General features: G+C 40.0%; 1 protein-coding gene across 1 annotated transcript; it reads right to left on the bottom strand.

Annotated features, from left to right (window-relative positions):
* Window positions 1-1,543: 1,543 nt before the first annotated feature.
* Window positions 1,544-2,972, bottom strand: prmt6 (protein arginine methyltransferase 6). Its single transcript, XM_015007045.2, has one exon. The coding sequence runs from the start codon at window positions 2,908-2,910 to the stop codon at window positions 1,855-1,857; it is 1,056 nt and encodes a 351-aa protein (XP_014862531.1). The 5' UTR covers window positions 2,911-2,972; the 3' UTR covers window positions 1,544-1,854.
* Window positions 2,973-16,163: the final 13,191 nt, after the last annotated feature.

Genomic DNA, 16,163 nt, shown 5'->3' with positions numbered 1-16,163 from the left:
GACCTGCGAGTAACACAATATTGCAAAAGAACAAAATAATAATGCACCTACAGAAATAGCTGAACACTGTTTGATCCAACATTACAGTTATGATCACTTTTTTCCCAGCAGAAGGTAAGATGAGATTCATGTCCAGACGTTTCACGGTTACAATCTCAGGACGTCGGTGGGATTTTATTTGTTTGAAGTTATTTTTGGGGAAAAAAAGATGTAATTGTATGTCTGAATGAAAACGTGATTGTACTAGGATGAAATACTCATTTAGACACAAATTATGAACTCAAAATAACATTTCCTGCATACTGTTTTCCTATGAACATAGGACAAACAACTGAAAACGACTAGAATCGTCTAAAATGATCGGTTATTCCACCTGGATGATCGATACGGTTGGCGTTTCAAACAAGAGTTTCAAAGTAAAGGATTGACAGTCTGTCTAACCTGTTGTAATGCGTTCACAACATTCAAGTTAAATCTGAGAATTTGATTTAGTGATTTTCTTACAAGTGAAACTGATTTTTTTGCCTTTTCTTATTTTATAAGTGACTGAGAACTTCATTCTATAATGCATTGTGTAGATCAGAGGACTGCAGCCATTAAACGATACGTTCATGTCTGAACAAAAGCTAAAATAATTACGATGAGACCAACATTACAAGCAAGGTCTTATTTTTTTTGTCAGCAAGCTTTTTCTTTGTAATGGAAATGGCCCCATGCTATTCAAATATGTGCAGTAGAAGAGTTTTCTTATTTCTCAAACCTAAAACCTTGGATAAAATCATTAGATTTTAGATTTTGCAAAGAAAGGTTGCATATTAATTCAAATTCAGATTTTTCCCTTTCAGTTTTTGGCTCTGGACAAATTTCCGTCAGTAGGTTCAAGTGCAAAATTGGCAGTCTGCTTCGTAAAGGTTTGTGATCTCTGGATGAGTCTGTGGAGCTTCATTTTTACAAAATGTCAACCTTGTATTAGCGAGGAATAACATGTACCAGCTCTGTTCTGGATGGAACAACCATTGAGTGAAATCAATCGTGACTTGACTGCAAATCTTCCGACCCATTTGTATATTTTTACTTCAGCCCCACTGAAACAATACTCTATAAAAAATAGATTTTACTGCAATTACAGCTGGAAGTCTGTCAGACTGTGTCCTTGCCTACATGGAGTGAATTTTTGCCTCCACCACCACCGAGTTGAGTGATTTTCTAGGAAAGCAGATGAAATCTGGAAAAAATTGAAGGGGCCTGAAAACTTTTGGTGCTCTGTTTTTAAATACCCCCATTTCTTCACAGTAAACGGAGTAAATGGTTGCTTTTTATAGGCAACTGACTCTGAAACATCCTAAAGGCGGGTCTGAACTCAGATGAACTCACTGCAGACTGTTCCTTCTCAAAACTGTACAAAATTGGGAACAAAATGGCAAATGGAGGAAAACAGCCTCCTGTTGTAGATGGACGCACAGCATAAATGTATAGAAGATCCTTAAGGTTCATAAAAACCCATTTTGAAAGGTTAAATTTACACACAAAGATTAGGCAGGTATCACTTTATTCAACATTTTATTGGGTTAAAATAAGCTTCAATGTTTGAATAAAACCTGTACTGCTGATTTAATCAAATTGTAGCAACTGCATAAAATTTAATGTATATATATTTTGGTACTTCAGCCATAAGAAATGAGTAAATATCAGAAATTGACAGATTTTTAGCATATGTAACATTGAATGTTAATGGTTTGTATCAGGTTCGTTGCAATCATACTTTCACCACTTTATCAATCCAGTGAGTAGAACTGTAAATATGACAAATCAAAAGTAGTTTGGGGAAGGAAGTGAGTTCATGCTAAAACCCCACTATGGCTGAGGCTCGGCGGTCCAATCAGGTATGGAAAAAGTCTTAGACTGTTCTTTTTGTTCGCCTATAGTGTAGTCCACATGGATACATATGTGTCTGGAGCTGTCCTCGGAGGGAAACATGCTAACCTCTCCGCTAAACGGCGTGTCCTGCACCACCTCCACGGGGGAGTCCAGGTACAGGACCGCCTGCTTCCAGTGGGTCTCCGGGTAGAACGGAGACGTGGACAGAACGAGCGAGTGCGGTTTTTCCGGGCAGGGAAAAGTCACCGTGAAGTAGACACAGAAAGCGTTCACCGCAGCCGAGCCGAACGACTCGCACGTGAAGCGGCCCTTCACCGTCCGCAGCTCCTCCACCGTCACCGAATGCAGGTCGAGCTCGGCGAAGCGGGCCGGGTGGGAGAGAACGTCCTCCATGGCCACGTTGCTCACGATTATGTCCGAGTTCTTAATACACCTCCGAGCGAAGTTGGACATGCAGGACATGTCGACGCCGTACTGCTCTTTGACGGTGTACCAGAAGTACAGGCGGTCCTCCACCACCGGGTCGCTGATGGGGGTGATGTAGAGCTCCGCTCGGCTCGGCAGGATGAGTCCGCCGGCCTTCAGCCACCTGTCCCGAGCGTACAGCACCGAGTTGAGCATGGACTCGTGCAGCAGTGCGTAGCCCATCCACTCGCTCACTATCACCTCCACCTTCTCCGGCAGCTCTACCGTCTCCACCGTACCCCTTATGACTTCCACTACGTCCTCTACGTTGTTCTGCTTCACTATTTCCACCGCCTGCTCGGCTATGGAGCAGGCCTCCACAGCGTACACTTTCTTAGCGCCAGCTTGAGCGCAGAAGATGCTTAAAACGCCGGTTCCTGCCCCGACATCCAGCACCACTTTACCCCTTATCAACTCACTGTTCTTTAAAATAGCCGTCCGGTAGGTGTTGGTCCGGACGTAGTCTGCTATCATCTCTTCATGTACCGTCACATCAGAATAGCTGTCAAAGTAAACCCGGTCCTGTCGGGTTTTATCTAGTTTTCTCTTCTTTCCAGCATAAGACATCCTCCGTCTACCGTAGTGTGTTGCTACTACTTTGTTGTGGCGTTTCCGCGTTGTCGAATCTGGGACTTGTAGTTCTTTTATTGAGAAGGATGAGGGCGACTCGATGCAAAATGGACTACAATTACCACAAGCAAACGGGAGTCTCGTTGCGTTTAGGTGGCGTACTAGAGTTCCTACCTGAAAATTTAAATACTGAAAACAAAAATTATGCATTCTTAGTTTTCTTAATTTTTCTATTTTAAAGACTAAAAAAACATATAAAATAATTATTATTATTATTATTATTATTATTATTATTATTATTATTATTATTATTATTATTAAGTTTATTTGATAGGGACAGACACACATCGACAAAGACAGAACACCGGCATCCTGGATGTTTTAGTTCTCTCCCTGGTTTAACGCACCTGGATCCAATGATGGCTCATTAGAAGGTCTAAGAAGAACAATGACCTGCTGGAAAGGTTGCTACTCCCAGCAGGGAGAGAACTAAAACATGCAGGATGCCGGCCCTGGAGGACCGACCTTTGGCACCACTGACGTAGACAAACTGTGCAGAACAGCAGTCCCATGTTTGTGTCATAGTGCAATAGCAACAGCTAATTTGCAGCACTTGTCCCTAAACAGTACCTCTTAAAAATTGAAGTGATAATCATTTAAAATAGCACAACATAATGTTAACATCTACAAACAAACAGTGAAACATAAAACATCAAAAATGGATACAGTTCTGTTTTTGACATAACCAGAGTTTTGTTAGTTTTTTGAACGTATTAAAACTGGTTACGGACTTTAAATGAACAGGAAATGAGTTCCAAACTGCAGATCCTCTCATGGACAGAGCATTACGAGCCAAAGTGGTTCTTCGAATGGGGATCTTACAATTTCCATCTAAAGCTGCTGTCGTAGATCTGCTATTGCCCTGCAGTCTCTGTATGCAATCGCTTAATGGTGTAGGTGCATATCCATTTAAACACTTACAAATCCATTTTAGAATATTATAGTTTATAAAATTAGGAAAGTAGGAACTTTGATGCCAAGTTTTAACTGAGGAGAAGAAAAAAATCTTTAAACATTGTTGCTAGCTGAGCAGAATCAGTTAAGATTTTTTATGCTACTGCAAGTTCATATTTGTAATTAGTACGTGCATTGGGATTCAGTAAACTGTTTGTTTCCAGATCGTCTTACCATTCCCTCCTGGTTCTGACAAAACATTTATGTAATATTTAGCTTTAAATTTGTACATTTCTTTAACTACTCTGTTCCTCAAACTTTTAAAAAGCAGCCAATTTGTGGTCCTTTTATTTTTCAGATAAGATTTTAGGGCATAGTCTCTCTTTTTCATTAACAGACGAATGGCATCTGATACCCAAGGTAGAAAATAAATATATTTCTATACACATTTTATTTCTGTGTGGTATGTCCTCTTAGGATGAAAATTAATAATAAAGCGAATCTGTGAATTTATTTTTTTATTATTATTATTTTTGTTCTAGTAAAACAAAACAAAACAACAAAAAAAAGATTAAGTAACACCATTCAACTAGGTATGGGCAGATGTAAGATTTTCATTTGAGTAAAAATTACATTAAATGATTGAATGTAATGTAAATCAGAGAAGCAACACTCATCCCTTATTTTGCTGGTGGAATTATATAAAATTTGATTGGTATAGGTGCAAAATCTGCTAACATTTACTTGTTATTTTAAGTTTTAGACATCGAGACGTTTTAGACTCCAGAGCCCGTAAATTCAAATAAGATAAAGTTACTAAATATTGTTAACAAATTTATGGCCTCCTGCTTTGGTTTTGTTTATTTTTTGCTTATTTTAATTCACCAACTCCTACTTCATGGTCATTTTTTTAAAACTCTAAGCATATTTTATATTAGAAAAAACAAAATTTTTATCAGTATCTGACTGTGTGCAACAGTTGCTCTGTATTTTAAATTATTATGTATTTAAAAAAAAAACAACAACAACAAATACACAGTACAAAATCAGTATCAGAATGTTGATCCGGCACCCTACGTCGCTGCTTTTCAGACCCGTATCTCAATCCACTCGTATATCTGAAAAGATGTTCATGGCACATCTTCAATGTCCGTCCTGTAACTGCAGAACACAAAGTGCTCATTATCATTTCAGAACCTTCCCCAACGGCGCGGCGGGCAGAGCACAGCTGCTTGTGGCTTGGCTCAGCCCCCGTGGGACTCTCTCCACTCCGATTCAGAGATCTTTGGCACAAAAAAAAAAAAAAACACAGACGCAGGACAAACGAGAAGGAACTGTATCCAATTTCATGAAGAGGGAAAACAGAACAAAGGAAGCACTGGTGTTGAGAGGAGGTGGAAGATGCCGGCTGGTTTGTGCCTTTCCACTCTGCCCAGTTAACCACATGACAAAGAGAATGTCATTGAAATGTAGGACAAACAGAAAGTTACGCACAGCGCCTTGAAGGAATATACCGACACGACACACACTTCAGTGAGTTTTACTGAGATTTTATGCAATAAACCTGCGCAAAATCCTGCATGCATAAGAAGTTGAAGGAAAACGAGGATCTGTGGTTTTCCTTTTGTTCATAAATACAAATCTGGAGAGAGTGGTATGTGTTTGTATTTAGCTCGCTTCACGTTACTTTGACATTACTAGATGAAATCAACAACAAAACAGCTGCATTTGAAAGCCACATAATTTGTAAACTGTGTTCACCTGAACGTGATTCAATCTCACAATACAGCTGCAGTAAAATTATGAATCAAAATTGAAGCTAGTGTCCTGTAGCTCAGCAGGTGAAGAAGAAAACAAACATGCCTACAAGGAAGCATGGTGGCTCAGCGATGCTGTGGGACTACCTTGGTTCCTCTAACCCTAGAGACCTACAGCATTTGGAAGATACTGTGGATTCTATGAAGTAAAAGGAAATCATGGACAAAAAAAAAAAAATGTCATTAGTCGTTTGAGTTCAAATCTATGAAAAAACTGGTTTAATTTGAAAGACGTTCCAGCACTGAAACCCATGAATGACTAGCGACATTTATCCACAAATGCTAACAGAAGCCAGTGTCTAATAAATTTAAACCTGTACTAGTTTTTACTATAAAGGCATTTTCTGTTGTATCTTGATAATCCACTTATAATAGTAACTTTTTCAAACTACCAAAATGATTTTTCTTTGATCAGAGGTGGTACGACCCATTTCATTTTGTGGGTTTGTGCTCTTCGTTTACCGGTGTTGAAGAGTTTTCGGTGCAGCTAGGACACACTAGTGATAGCATTGTGCTATCACAATTTTTGTATTTATCTTGCAAAAATACAGCCAGAGGTGGCTGTGATGAGACAAAAAACAAAACAAAAAAAAACATGTAAATCAAGTTCACGGGATGTGAAAACTTTCACAAACCGTTGTAAATACCTGTGTGTTATGACTTGGGGATAGCTGGGCGTTTGTACTTTCATGCACTTGAATCCACAATATGGATTTCATTATTCCACACTATAAAACAGAGAAATGGCCAATATGGTTTCAGCTTGAGTAATCAAAGAGAGGCAAACATCCGGGGAAAGAGACCAAGCTCGTCATGGCAAACACCGACTCTGCATTCTTAGCGCTCGCTTTCTCGCTGTTGGATGCAATTTTCCTGGCTAATCAGACACACAATAATACGCGGTGTAATCTTTAAAAAAAAAAAAAAGAGAGAGAGAGAGCCAAATATCAAAGCTGGCCCCGTTCGGCGGGACACGGACAACGAGGCAAAGGCAAAGTGTAAATATACAATAGGACGGATAAGTCCAACGCTAAACACAGACCGAGGCAGCTGGCAGGAGGGGGTTTGCAGGTGTTGCAGAACAAACAGACAAGCATCTGTTGATTTTCCTCTCTTCCTCTCAGGCTTTTTGGCCGGAGCGCTGCCAGGTCCAGACACGCAGCCAACACCCGCCTCCCAAGGAGATGGCGGCCACGGCTTTCTTTTATTCCTCAGATGCATGCGCGCGCTGTGTGTGTGTGTGTGTGTGTGTGTGTGTGTGAGTATCTACAGTCAGAGAAATGTGCTGCTTTCTGCAGGTGAACCAGATATGGATCTTAACATGGTTTGGTCGCATCTGCATGAGAACAAACCACACAGGTCATGAGAAACAACATGAGCTACGTCCTCCTTTTATGTGTACGACTGTTCAGTGTTATAAGCAAAACAGACCAAATGAAAAGATATGAAAGAAAATATTCTGGAAGCTCTTACAGACAATAATAAACAATGTTGCATAACATTGTATGGGTATAGTCATAGCCATACGTTTCTCTCATATTTTTTAAAGTACACCAACCAATTTCAAAGTTCTTCATTGGGAATTTGTAATAAAGCACAAACTGTGAATAAATCGCATAACAGAAGGAAAATGATAGAAAGTTCTCAAATGTTTTTACTTATAAAAATCTGAAAAGAGTTCCTTGATTTAAATACCCCAAAATAAAAACCCATCTCAACTGTCAGAAGACAATGATTCCTAGAGTGAAATGTGTTTTATTCAATCTCTGTGTTAATAAACCTGATCATCAGAAAATCAGACAACAAAACGCTTCATAGATGCAGTCTGGTGTTTTCAAGCATGCGTCATTTTCCTCCCACTTTACAAATATCCTCATATTAAAATACAAACATATACAAAATTCGGCGGTTGTGACAAAATAGGAAACAATTCAAAGACACTTTTGCAAATGACTGTAAGGTAATTTTATTTATACAGCAAATTTTCAGCAACAAGGCAATTCAAAGTGCTTTACATGAATTAAAAGGAAATACAAACAAAATAACAAACCACAGGAAAGAAAGAGAAGAAAAAAAGCAAAAGAAGAAAAATAATCTAATGTTAAGCGCTAGTGACATTCATAAGACTGTCATAGGAAAATGCAGTCTTCAGTCAGAGGCTTCTTCAAAGTCGCTGCAATACAGACTGCTACAAGAGATCCTACCTGCCCACCCACAGCCACCACCATCTACAATAACGCTAAAGAATTTCAAAGCAATATGATTTACAACATTTAAATTTCCCTTTGGGCTCAATAAAATACTTTTGAACTGAATTGAATGAAGTTGCATGCATGTAAATTAGGGTGAGAAGCTAAAACTGTTGGAGGTTTGCACCGTCAGCGGTCAGCGTGGACGGCCTTACGGGAGCTGCAACAAACACGCTCACCATGACGCCGTCTCACACACTGGACCTGATCTGTGTACATGCCATGTACACAGAGTGTAGAAGACATCCACACGCAGGAGCGTATCCGGCCTCAGCCATCACTTTAGAAGCCATGATCACCCATTTTAGAGGAAGGCGGGCGGCTGAGAAACAAATACTAAGGAGCAATGGCTTCATATTGATCCCTGTTCCCGGGGATCAATATTGTGCTACTTTGATATCTCTCTGCCAGACACAGAGCCCGCATCTGTAAATGCCGGTTTGTCATAACACACATTTTTTATTCAACTCCTTATTCGTCCCCCGATTTCTCTCAGCGAGCTGAGCTGATCTCGAGCAAAAACTGGGTTTCACGCGCCGATCCATTTGGACGCTTCCTCCAAGGGTGTGTTATCTTGTTTCACGCTTTGACATCTTCCTGCACGGACAACGGTGTGTGTGTGTGTGTGTGTGTGTATGCGTGTGCCGGTGCTTATCAGTGGAAAGGTTTTAACAATGGGTGGAGGGAAAATTTTCAGCTCCAGGAGTTTCCTTTGATTTGGTCCTGAAAACATCTCAGACCCACCGTTCTTCCGTTCGACCGCTTCGACCAATCAGGATCTTGACCTGTCATTTCAGACTCCCGGTAATCAGCTCATTAATTACCCCCCCACCCCCTGTTCCCCTACTCATTCCCTTCCCCTATGCTTCACAAGTATCTGTTACATTAGCCTGCAATTAGATTAAATTACTAAGTACAACCTGCACATGACAGGAATTATGGCTGCAGCACGGGGTCATAATGCTGATCCCTGACAGACGCATTACGCAGTTTGCAAACTGGTGATATTGTCTTTTTTTTTTTCTCTTTTTTTTATAACGTCGGTTATTTGAGGAGGAGAGTCTGTGCTCATTCTATTAAAAACTCTGAGCAGAAATCCAAGCTCTTCAGAGTTTCAAAAAAAGCTTGAAAGTAAGACTTTGCAACGTCCTGGAGACAAAAGAGAAAAAGAAAAAAAAAAAAAAACGTTGGAAAAAGAAAAAGATTGATCTGTCAGTCTTTGGAGGCATGGCTTGACATTTTGGGAAGAACACTTGAGCACTTTCTAAATAAAAGCTATACGAGTGGATCGTATTGAAATGGTGAGGGTTTGACTTTATGGGTGTTGAAAGCAAACCGTATCGCTAATCTATACGGAGCTACTGATTGGTGGAGCTTGTAAATGTTGGAAAACGTCTCCAAGGAGAAAATACGGCATTCGAACGCCGTTTTATGGATTATTGGTGTTTAGTTGTTTAGACGATGACTATGAAAGTTAGCGAATGTTTCAAAACATCCACAGAAGTACCTCGGGAAATAAGAAAATTCTTCAAAAGTTCGTGTATTTCTCTAATTCTCTTCAAAAAGGGAACCTAACAGAATAATGGTCATCGTCAATGTTATTGTCAAGCAAAAACAGATAATTGCTGAAGTGTTAATGTGGAGTCCAACTGACACACACACACACACACACACACACACACACACACACACACACACACACACACACACAAATGTGTCATATAATATAAAAGAAGGATTTTTACCTCAGTTACTGAGAAAAAAATGATTGTAAAATGAAAGAAAAAGGTCAAATTTGTATTTCACTTGGAAATAAAGTTCCTAGAGGAAGACTATAGAGCTTTAGTTCAAGTTGAGGTAAATCCAATGTGATATTTTTTTCTGTCTTTTTTTTTTGGCTTTAATTTTTAAGAAAACTGAGAACCTTAAAACTGAGTTCTCAGTTTTAAGAAAACTGAGAACTCAGAAGCGACTGTCAAGGCAAACAGTCCCCAGTTTCGCCGGTGAAGTGGACCAGATCCTTAATCTCACAGAGTTATATTAATATTCCTATTCAATTCTAAAATACTTCAAAGTTGTTTTCGTACAGCTTCTCAGCAGAGGTTCTTGACACCTTTGTTTCTGTCGATGCTAAATCAGGACGAGTGTTGCTGATCGTCTCCAATTTGATCACAGACCATTAAAAATCCAACAAAAATTTAATCTCACCTGCTGTAATTTTCCCTGAAAGCCGTATAATTCTCTTGTGATGCGCAGTAAGCACGCAACACGTGGCAAAGGGCAAAAAGCTGCTAATATGCAGAAAGACTTTTTCCCCCCAGACACAGTATCGATCCTTTTAGCCAAAGAGAATCGTAGTTTGGTCATTTGTTCAGAATTGCATGTGGATATTAAAAAAAAAAAAAAAAGGACGTTTCACAACTGCAGGAAAACATCCTGCATAACCTACAGATTAATTCCTGCTTTGTTTCTTTTTTTTTCTTACAGCTAGGGGTGTCCATATATCTGGATTAGCATTCTGAGAAATGACAACATGCTGAATCTGGAAATTATAAGCCGTATTTACCCCCAAAAACAAGCAGATAAACACAGGGCAATTTGAAAACACTGACATTTGCGAATGTCAGGAGTGGCAAAATGTAGAAGACATGCGATATCGTGACACGTTGAGCGATTTTCTCTCGTTCAAATCTCCATGCTGTTTGAGCGCTTATTTATTTATCTCTTTCCTAAGGTGACACCAAGTCAGAGAGTGAGCGCTCTCAACTTCATTTGTGTTTATTTTCCCTTTCGATAAATAGACTCGAGAGGAGGGCCTGTTCTTCTGAGGTGATAAGATCCTCCCCGTTTGTTCTTCGAGGCTGACCTTGGGCGCTGCAAAGAAAAGAAAAAAAAAATCAATCCTTCTTCAGGGGACAGACGGCAGTGTTCGCTTTCCGTTAGGGCGCTGTGCATCTTCACCAGACGAGAGTGAGGAGGGGAAAACCTGTTAGTCAGAGCCTGACAGAGGAGGGTTAATCTGAACAGACAGCTGCAGACACACACAGACACACACAGACACAAACAGTGCGGATAATACAGTACAGGTCAGCGGCGGTGGCGGATAAAGCTTTATTTATCCCAAATCAATCCTCAGTTTTCTTGAAAGAGGAAGCTCACACAAACAACCTTTTACGCCACGCCATTAAAGCCATTATGCCGCATATTATGAAAGGTAGCTGCTGTCTTTTTTTTTTTTTATTTACTTTTTTTTTAGATACCTTCTTCTGAGTGGGAAACCAGACGGAAAAAAGCAAATGAGCACCGGTGAACTTTTAAGGACACGACGTTGCTAAGATGAAAACTAGAGCCGTCGATCGATGATGAAAACATTTGATAACATTAACTAATTGCACTCTGGCGCTGTGATTTATCAATGTGCTTAACTTTGAATGCTTGAAATGTAAATAGACAAAAAAAAAAAAAAAAGGTTTTGTTGCCTCAAACCAAACATCTCAGTGTCGTTTTGTTTCACACGTAATTTAGAAACGTTAACTTACAAGCTGGTTGGGCTTCAGTGGAAAGACAATTCACCGCTGCAGTGAGCAGGCTAACACTGGTTTCATCCAAACATCCATCACAGTATTTTGTTTTGTTGGGGGTTTTTTAATGATCTTTTTGGCACTAGTGGACTTTTTTTTGATAGTAATCTAAAGAAGGAAAGGCAGGCGGCAAAGAAACTCACGTTTGTGACTCTGCATTGTTGACCGCAGTACAAGACCGTGTAACGCGCTGATTTGAGCCTCCGCAGCAGGGAGGCTTTCAGGTCAAAATATGAATAGGTAACTTCATGTGTTAACACGTTCACCTTGACAACCGTAAAGAAAGTGTAAAAAAAAAAAAAAAAAAGCTAAAATGAATTCATGTCTTGCTCTAATTGGACGTGACAGTATATCTTTCTAGACTAACAACTTTTTTTTGTTCCACTGCTTTAAAAAAAAAAAGAAAAAAAATCAAACCAAAATTGTTGACTTCATGAAAAATTTGAACTCCTAAAAATATTTTCCTGAATGCACAACCACTCAAAGAGCAAAACGCAGTTTAAACACAAAACATTACACAAGAGGCATTACAGGAAACAAAAACCACGACGCCTTTTGGTGTCGAGGTTGTTTCGAATGCGACTCGTCACGTGCAAAATGGCGCCACCTAGTGGATCACATTTCATCCCTGCTGCTAACGTCTGCCATGGGGGAACCTGCTTCGACAACCAATCATATAAAATAACTTAAAGGTTTTATGAGTCAAGCAACAGAAGGTTGCTGGGAAGTTATTTTTGATTTGATTGGGGATCTGTTTGATACCCAAACAGGCACCAGAACCAAAAAACAAAATGGTGGAATGAAATAAATGTTTTTAAACGTCAATGTACAGCTGCATTTTTATACAGCTCTGGAAACTACTGCACTGAATCCCATTGAAAACCTCATGGTTACTCCACCAGATATTGATTTCTGAACTCTTGCTGTAGATATTTACCAGTTCATAGCTTAAAAGGAAATTCTGAATTATATTGTACAAACATGAGCTGAAATGTTTCAGAAAGCCACCCCTTCGTTCGTTACAAGAGTCTTTCCCTTCAAGAGGTCGGTGATCCTCTGCGATGGCCGACTGATCAACTGTGTTGCTTCAAATGAAATCCTATTGACGGGTCAGATCACATCTGTCCCCGCTCAGAAGGATGTGTCGAACAATTGCACCAGCTTGTACTGTATTCGTCCCCGTTGTGTCTTTTGTATTCCGGAGAAAATCACATCCTGGCAGGGTAAGTGGACACAAGCGTGCCATTGTCACTTTTAACGGCAGGCAGATGGACGACCCAATGGGTCGACATAATTTGAAGAATTTCCACGTTTTATTTAAAAATGAAAACCAATTTGAGGTCTCGCAATAAAATGCAAAACAGATTTTCAAGCCTTTTTTTTTTCTTTTTCTGAATAAAGCGATACTACTTTGCGCTTTACTCTGACCTAGCTGCATTATCAGAGAGCCGCTGACTGAGGGCGGACGGTGAGAGATTTAGCTGTACAGTATTGCTTTCCTCCAACCAAATCAGAAAATCCATTAAAGCACATTAGCACAACTGCTAATTGCAAGGCTGTGTGTGTCTAATTGCACACATTGATCCGTCCACAGCCTTCCCACTGTTCAGATGGAATTGTGAAATTAAAGACCGTAAGTGGACAGATAAAGGATTTCGGTCCGCGCTCGCCCGCAGAATTTATATATGATTTAAAACAAGTTCCCCGGTCCTGTTTGTGTGAGGCAGAGCTGGGATGGATCGCCTGTCGCTGCAGAGGAATATCTGTTGCTTTAAATCTGTGTCATAAATACAGAGATTCAGATGAAGTCCTGTTTTGGTAAAACTTAAAACAAGTGGAGGACGACGATTAGATTTTGTCGTTCAATTGATAAAATCTTCTCCAACAACATGCAAGCATTTCTTAAGGCAAACCCACCCAATAAATTAGAATATTAACTGAAAAGCTGATTTATTTTTTAGGAATTTTATCTCTTAGTGAAACACACAGTTGGATGTTTGACAGCCTTTATTTCTGGTGATTATGATTTTCTGCTAAATTAATGAAAACCAATTGAAGAACTATTTTTTAAAACAGAATCATGGGATAAATGAAAGGCGTGTTTAAAGGTTGCTATTTTCAAAAGGTGCTTTTAATCCGACAAACGGGACTCACTGGGACGCATGTTCTAATTTATTGAATATAACCGCATATTACAAGTCAAATCTCCAGCAAGCAATGAAAATCTTTGGGAAAAAAAACAACAACACAAAACTAAAGCGAAAATACGAATGTTTAGTTTTACTTTTCCTGGCTTACATTTCAAATCACAAAGCATTTATGTCAAACGTGGCCTTGCCACTTGAAGCACTGAGACAAACAGGGCGTCTCAGAGTGTCCTGGCTTCGACGTTGTGTTGGTAAAGATCAGCTGCTCCTTGTTGCCTGATGATTCCACAGACAGAACATCTGTGGAATCACCTCTCATGTTTTCCTGAGATTATACTTTGACTATCGGAGCTGGGGAAATCTGATTTTGGCCTCGCTTTGGATGAGAAGCGACGGGCGCGCAGCAAACGTAAAGCGCTAACAAAATCAATCTGTAGCGAGATTGAATTTTAGCCACCATCTGGATATTTTTCGCCACTTTAGATAATTATGAATGACATCAAAGCACTAGGACACGATTACAGCATACAGATGTATTCCAGTGTACTCCGTTATTGTGAAGTGGAATGGACATCTAGAGACTTGACATTTTGAGCTATTCTCTTTCACAAGTCAGCTGAAGCTCGGTACGGTACGAAACATTATTTGTTAAATTATTTGGGTATTATGCGTTTTCCGGCCACATAGTGTCAATTCATAGCACAATCAAGTACTTATATCGCCTTAAGTTGTAATAAAATTTTTGCATATCAAACCATGATTATAAGAAATTTGACTTTGCAAATTAGCACCTTTAACTCTTTAGAAAGACCCTTCAGGAAGTCATCACAACAACATTCTTCTGTCAAGCACATGTAAAAGTCCATCGTCAGAAATAGGTCATATCAGATGCGCAGTTCCGCCAGATGTTTGCTAATTGCTGCTGGCTAGTCTGAAGGAGCTGAGTCAGGGAGACGTCGGAGAGCGATGCTCTGTAATGCAGAAGCTCGGTTTGGAACCTGCAGCTGCACCAAGCGTTTTCCAACCCGAATGGTTGCCATGGGAGATTAAAGGATTTTTCAAACATGCATGAAAGAATCAAAGCAACACTCCATGTATGCTTTTGAAGAGGGAATAAAGCAAAGAGGAGCGACCTATTGTAAAAGTCGCTGCTCCTCAGGTAGAGCCACTTCACTACGTACTTATTTCCAAACGATTACATCATCTATCTGAAGCAATGCTCTGCACAAGTACCTTCGCTCTGTCCCCTAATTGGCAAGGCACCGAGTGCCTGAGGGGACATTACACTACATTCCTAAATAGCAACTCCGGCCCACTGAACAGGACATTTAGTTAAAGCTGCCCATTCTCCGTCCCCAGAGAGCCAGTAAGGCGTTTGCCACACGGCGCAGAAGAAAAGTGCAAAGACGTACAATATGCTCCAGATGACAGGATTGTTGTACGTCGAGGTCCCTGGATGCAGTGGGGATGGCAGGCCGCGCAGCGTGGAGCTATGTCAGGCCCCGCTGTATCTCGCTAATAAGCTGTAAGTAAGAGCCTGAGCGCCACTCACTGCTTTTTCTCTGTTTTATTAGCAGCATAATAAGGAAACATTCAGCCAGATCAAGTTTCCTTTAAAGGCTATAGAAAACTCACCTCCCACTCCCCTCTCCTCAGCCCTGCCCTGCCCCTGGAGCTTAGCTTGTTTTCTGGCATTGTTCGGCACGAGACGGAGGCAAATTGCAGGCAGGGCCGCAGCACACTCCCAGTGAACCTGTGTTTATGCAATAAATCAATGCGAACTCATGCTGGCATTTTCCGTCTCAAAACATAATGTTGCTCAAGGTGAGCCGGATGGGGGGGAGAACAGAAAAAAGCGGAAAGTTTCCGCCTTGCCTCAATTGTTCGATTAGTTCATTCGATTCAACGTAGCATAAAGAAAACACATTTTTGCTTTGTTTTATATTTGTTTCTCTCTCAGGGCTAAAAATAGTTAATATTTTGACAGAATTATAACCAGTTGGAAATGCAACAACGTGCAGTACATCGGGAAGCCTCAGCATTCTTATTCATGCCGGTTTTGCATCTGCATTTTAAATGTTGTATGACTCCAAACAGTAACTAACATCGTAAATAAGCTTCTGTACCCGATTTGTACCAGTGGTGACTGCAAAAATAAGCCAAATAAATGAAATTGTATAACGAATGCTTCTCTGCCTAAAGTACAGCAGCACAAACACCATGTGAAATGTTGCATATTAATTTGACTAATACCTAAACAATGCTTCCTTGAAATTAATATATTCATTTTGTCTTTGTTTCTGAACAGGCCTCACCCTTATTTCTATGGCAAATGCAGTTTTGAACGTGAAGGCATGAAAGTCAGTAACTATACGAGTGAAACAGTTGTTTATTATGTAGTATTTTTAACAACATGGTCAAATTTACTGATAAGGGAAGATTAAAGAATACAGGAAGTGATTAACTTTGTGTCTCACAAGACAAATAAATGTTAATTTGTTA

This window comes from Poecilia mexicana, unplaced genomic scaffold, assembly GCF_051168715.1.
Source record: "Poecilia mexicana isolate PSO_F unplaced genomic scaffold, ASM5116871v1 scaffold_20, whole genome shotgun sequence".
NCBI lineage: Eukaryota > Metazoa > Chordata > Actinopteri > Cyprinodontiformes > Poeciliidae > Poecilia > Poecilia mexicana.
The sequence above is the reverse complement of the archived record's forward strand: the minus strand, read 5'-3'. Positions and strand labels throughout refer to the sequence as shown.

Bases quoted from the DNA above. Each gene is read 5' to 3' on its own strand.
- prmt6 (XM_015007045.2), bottom strand. From the start codon at position 2,910: ATGTCTTATGCTGGAAAGAAGAGAAAACTAGATAAAACCCGACAGGAC.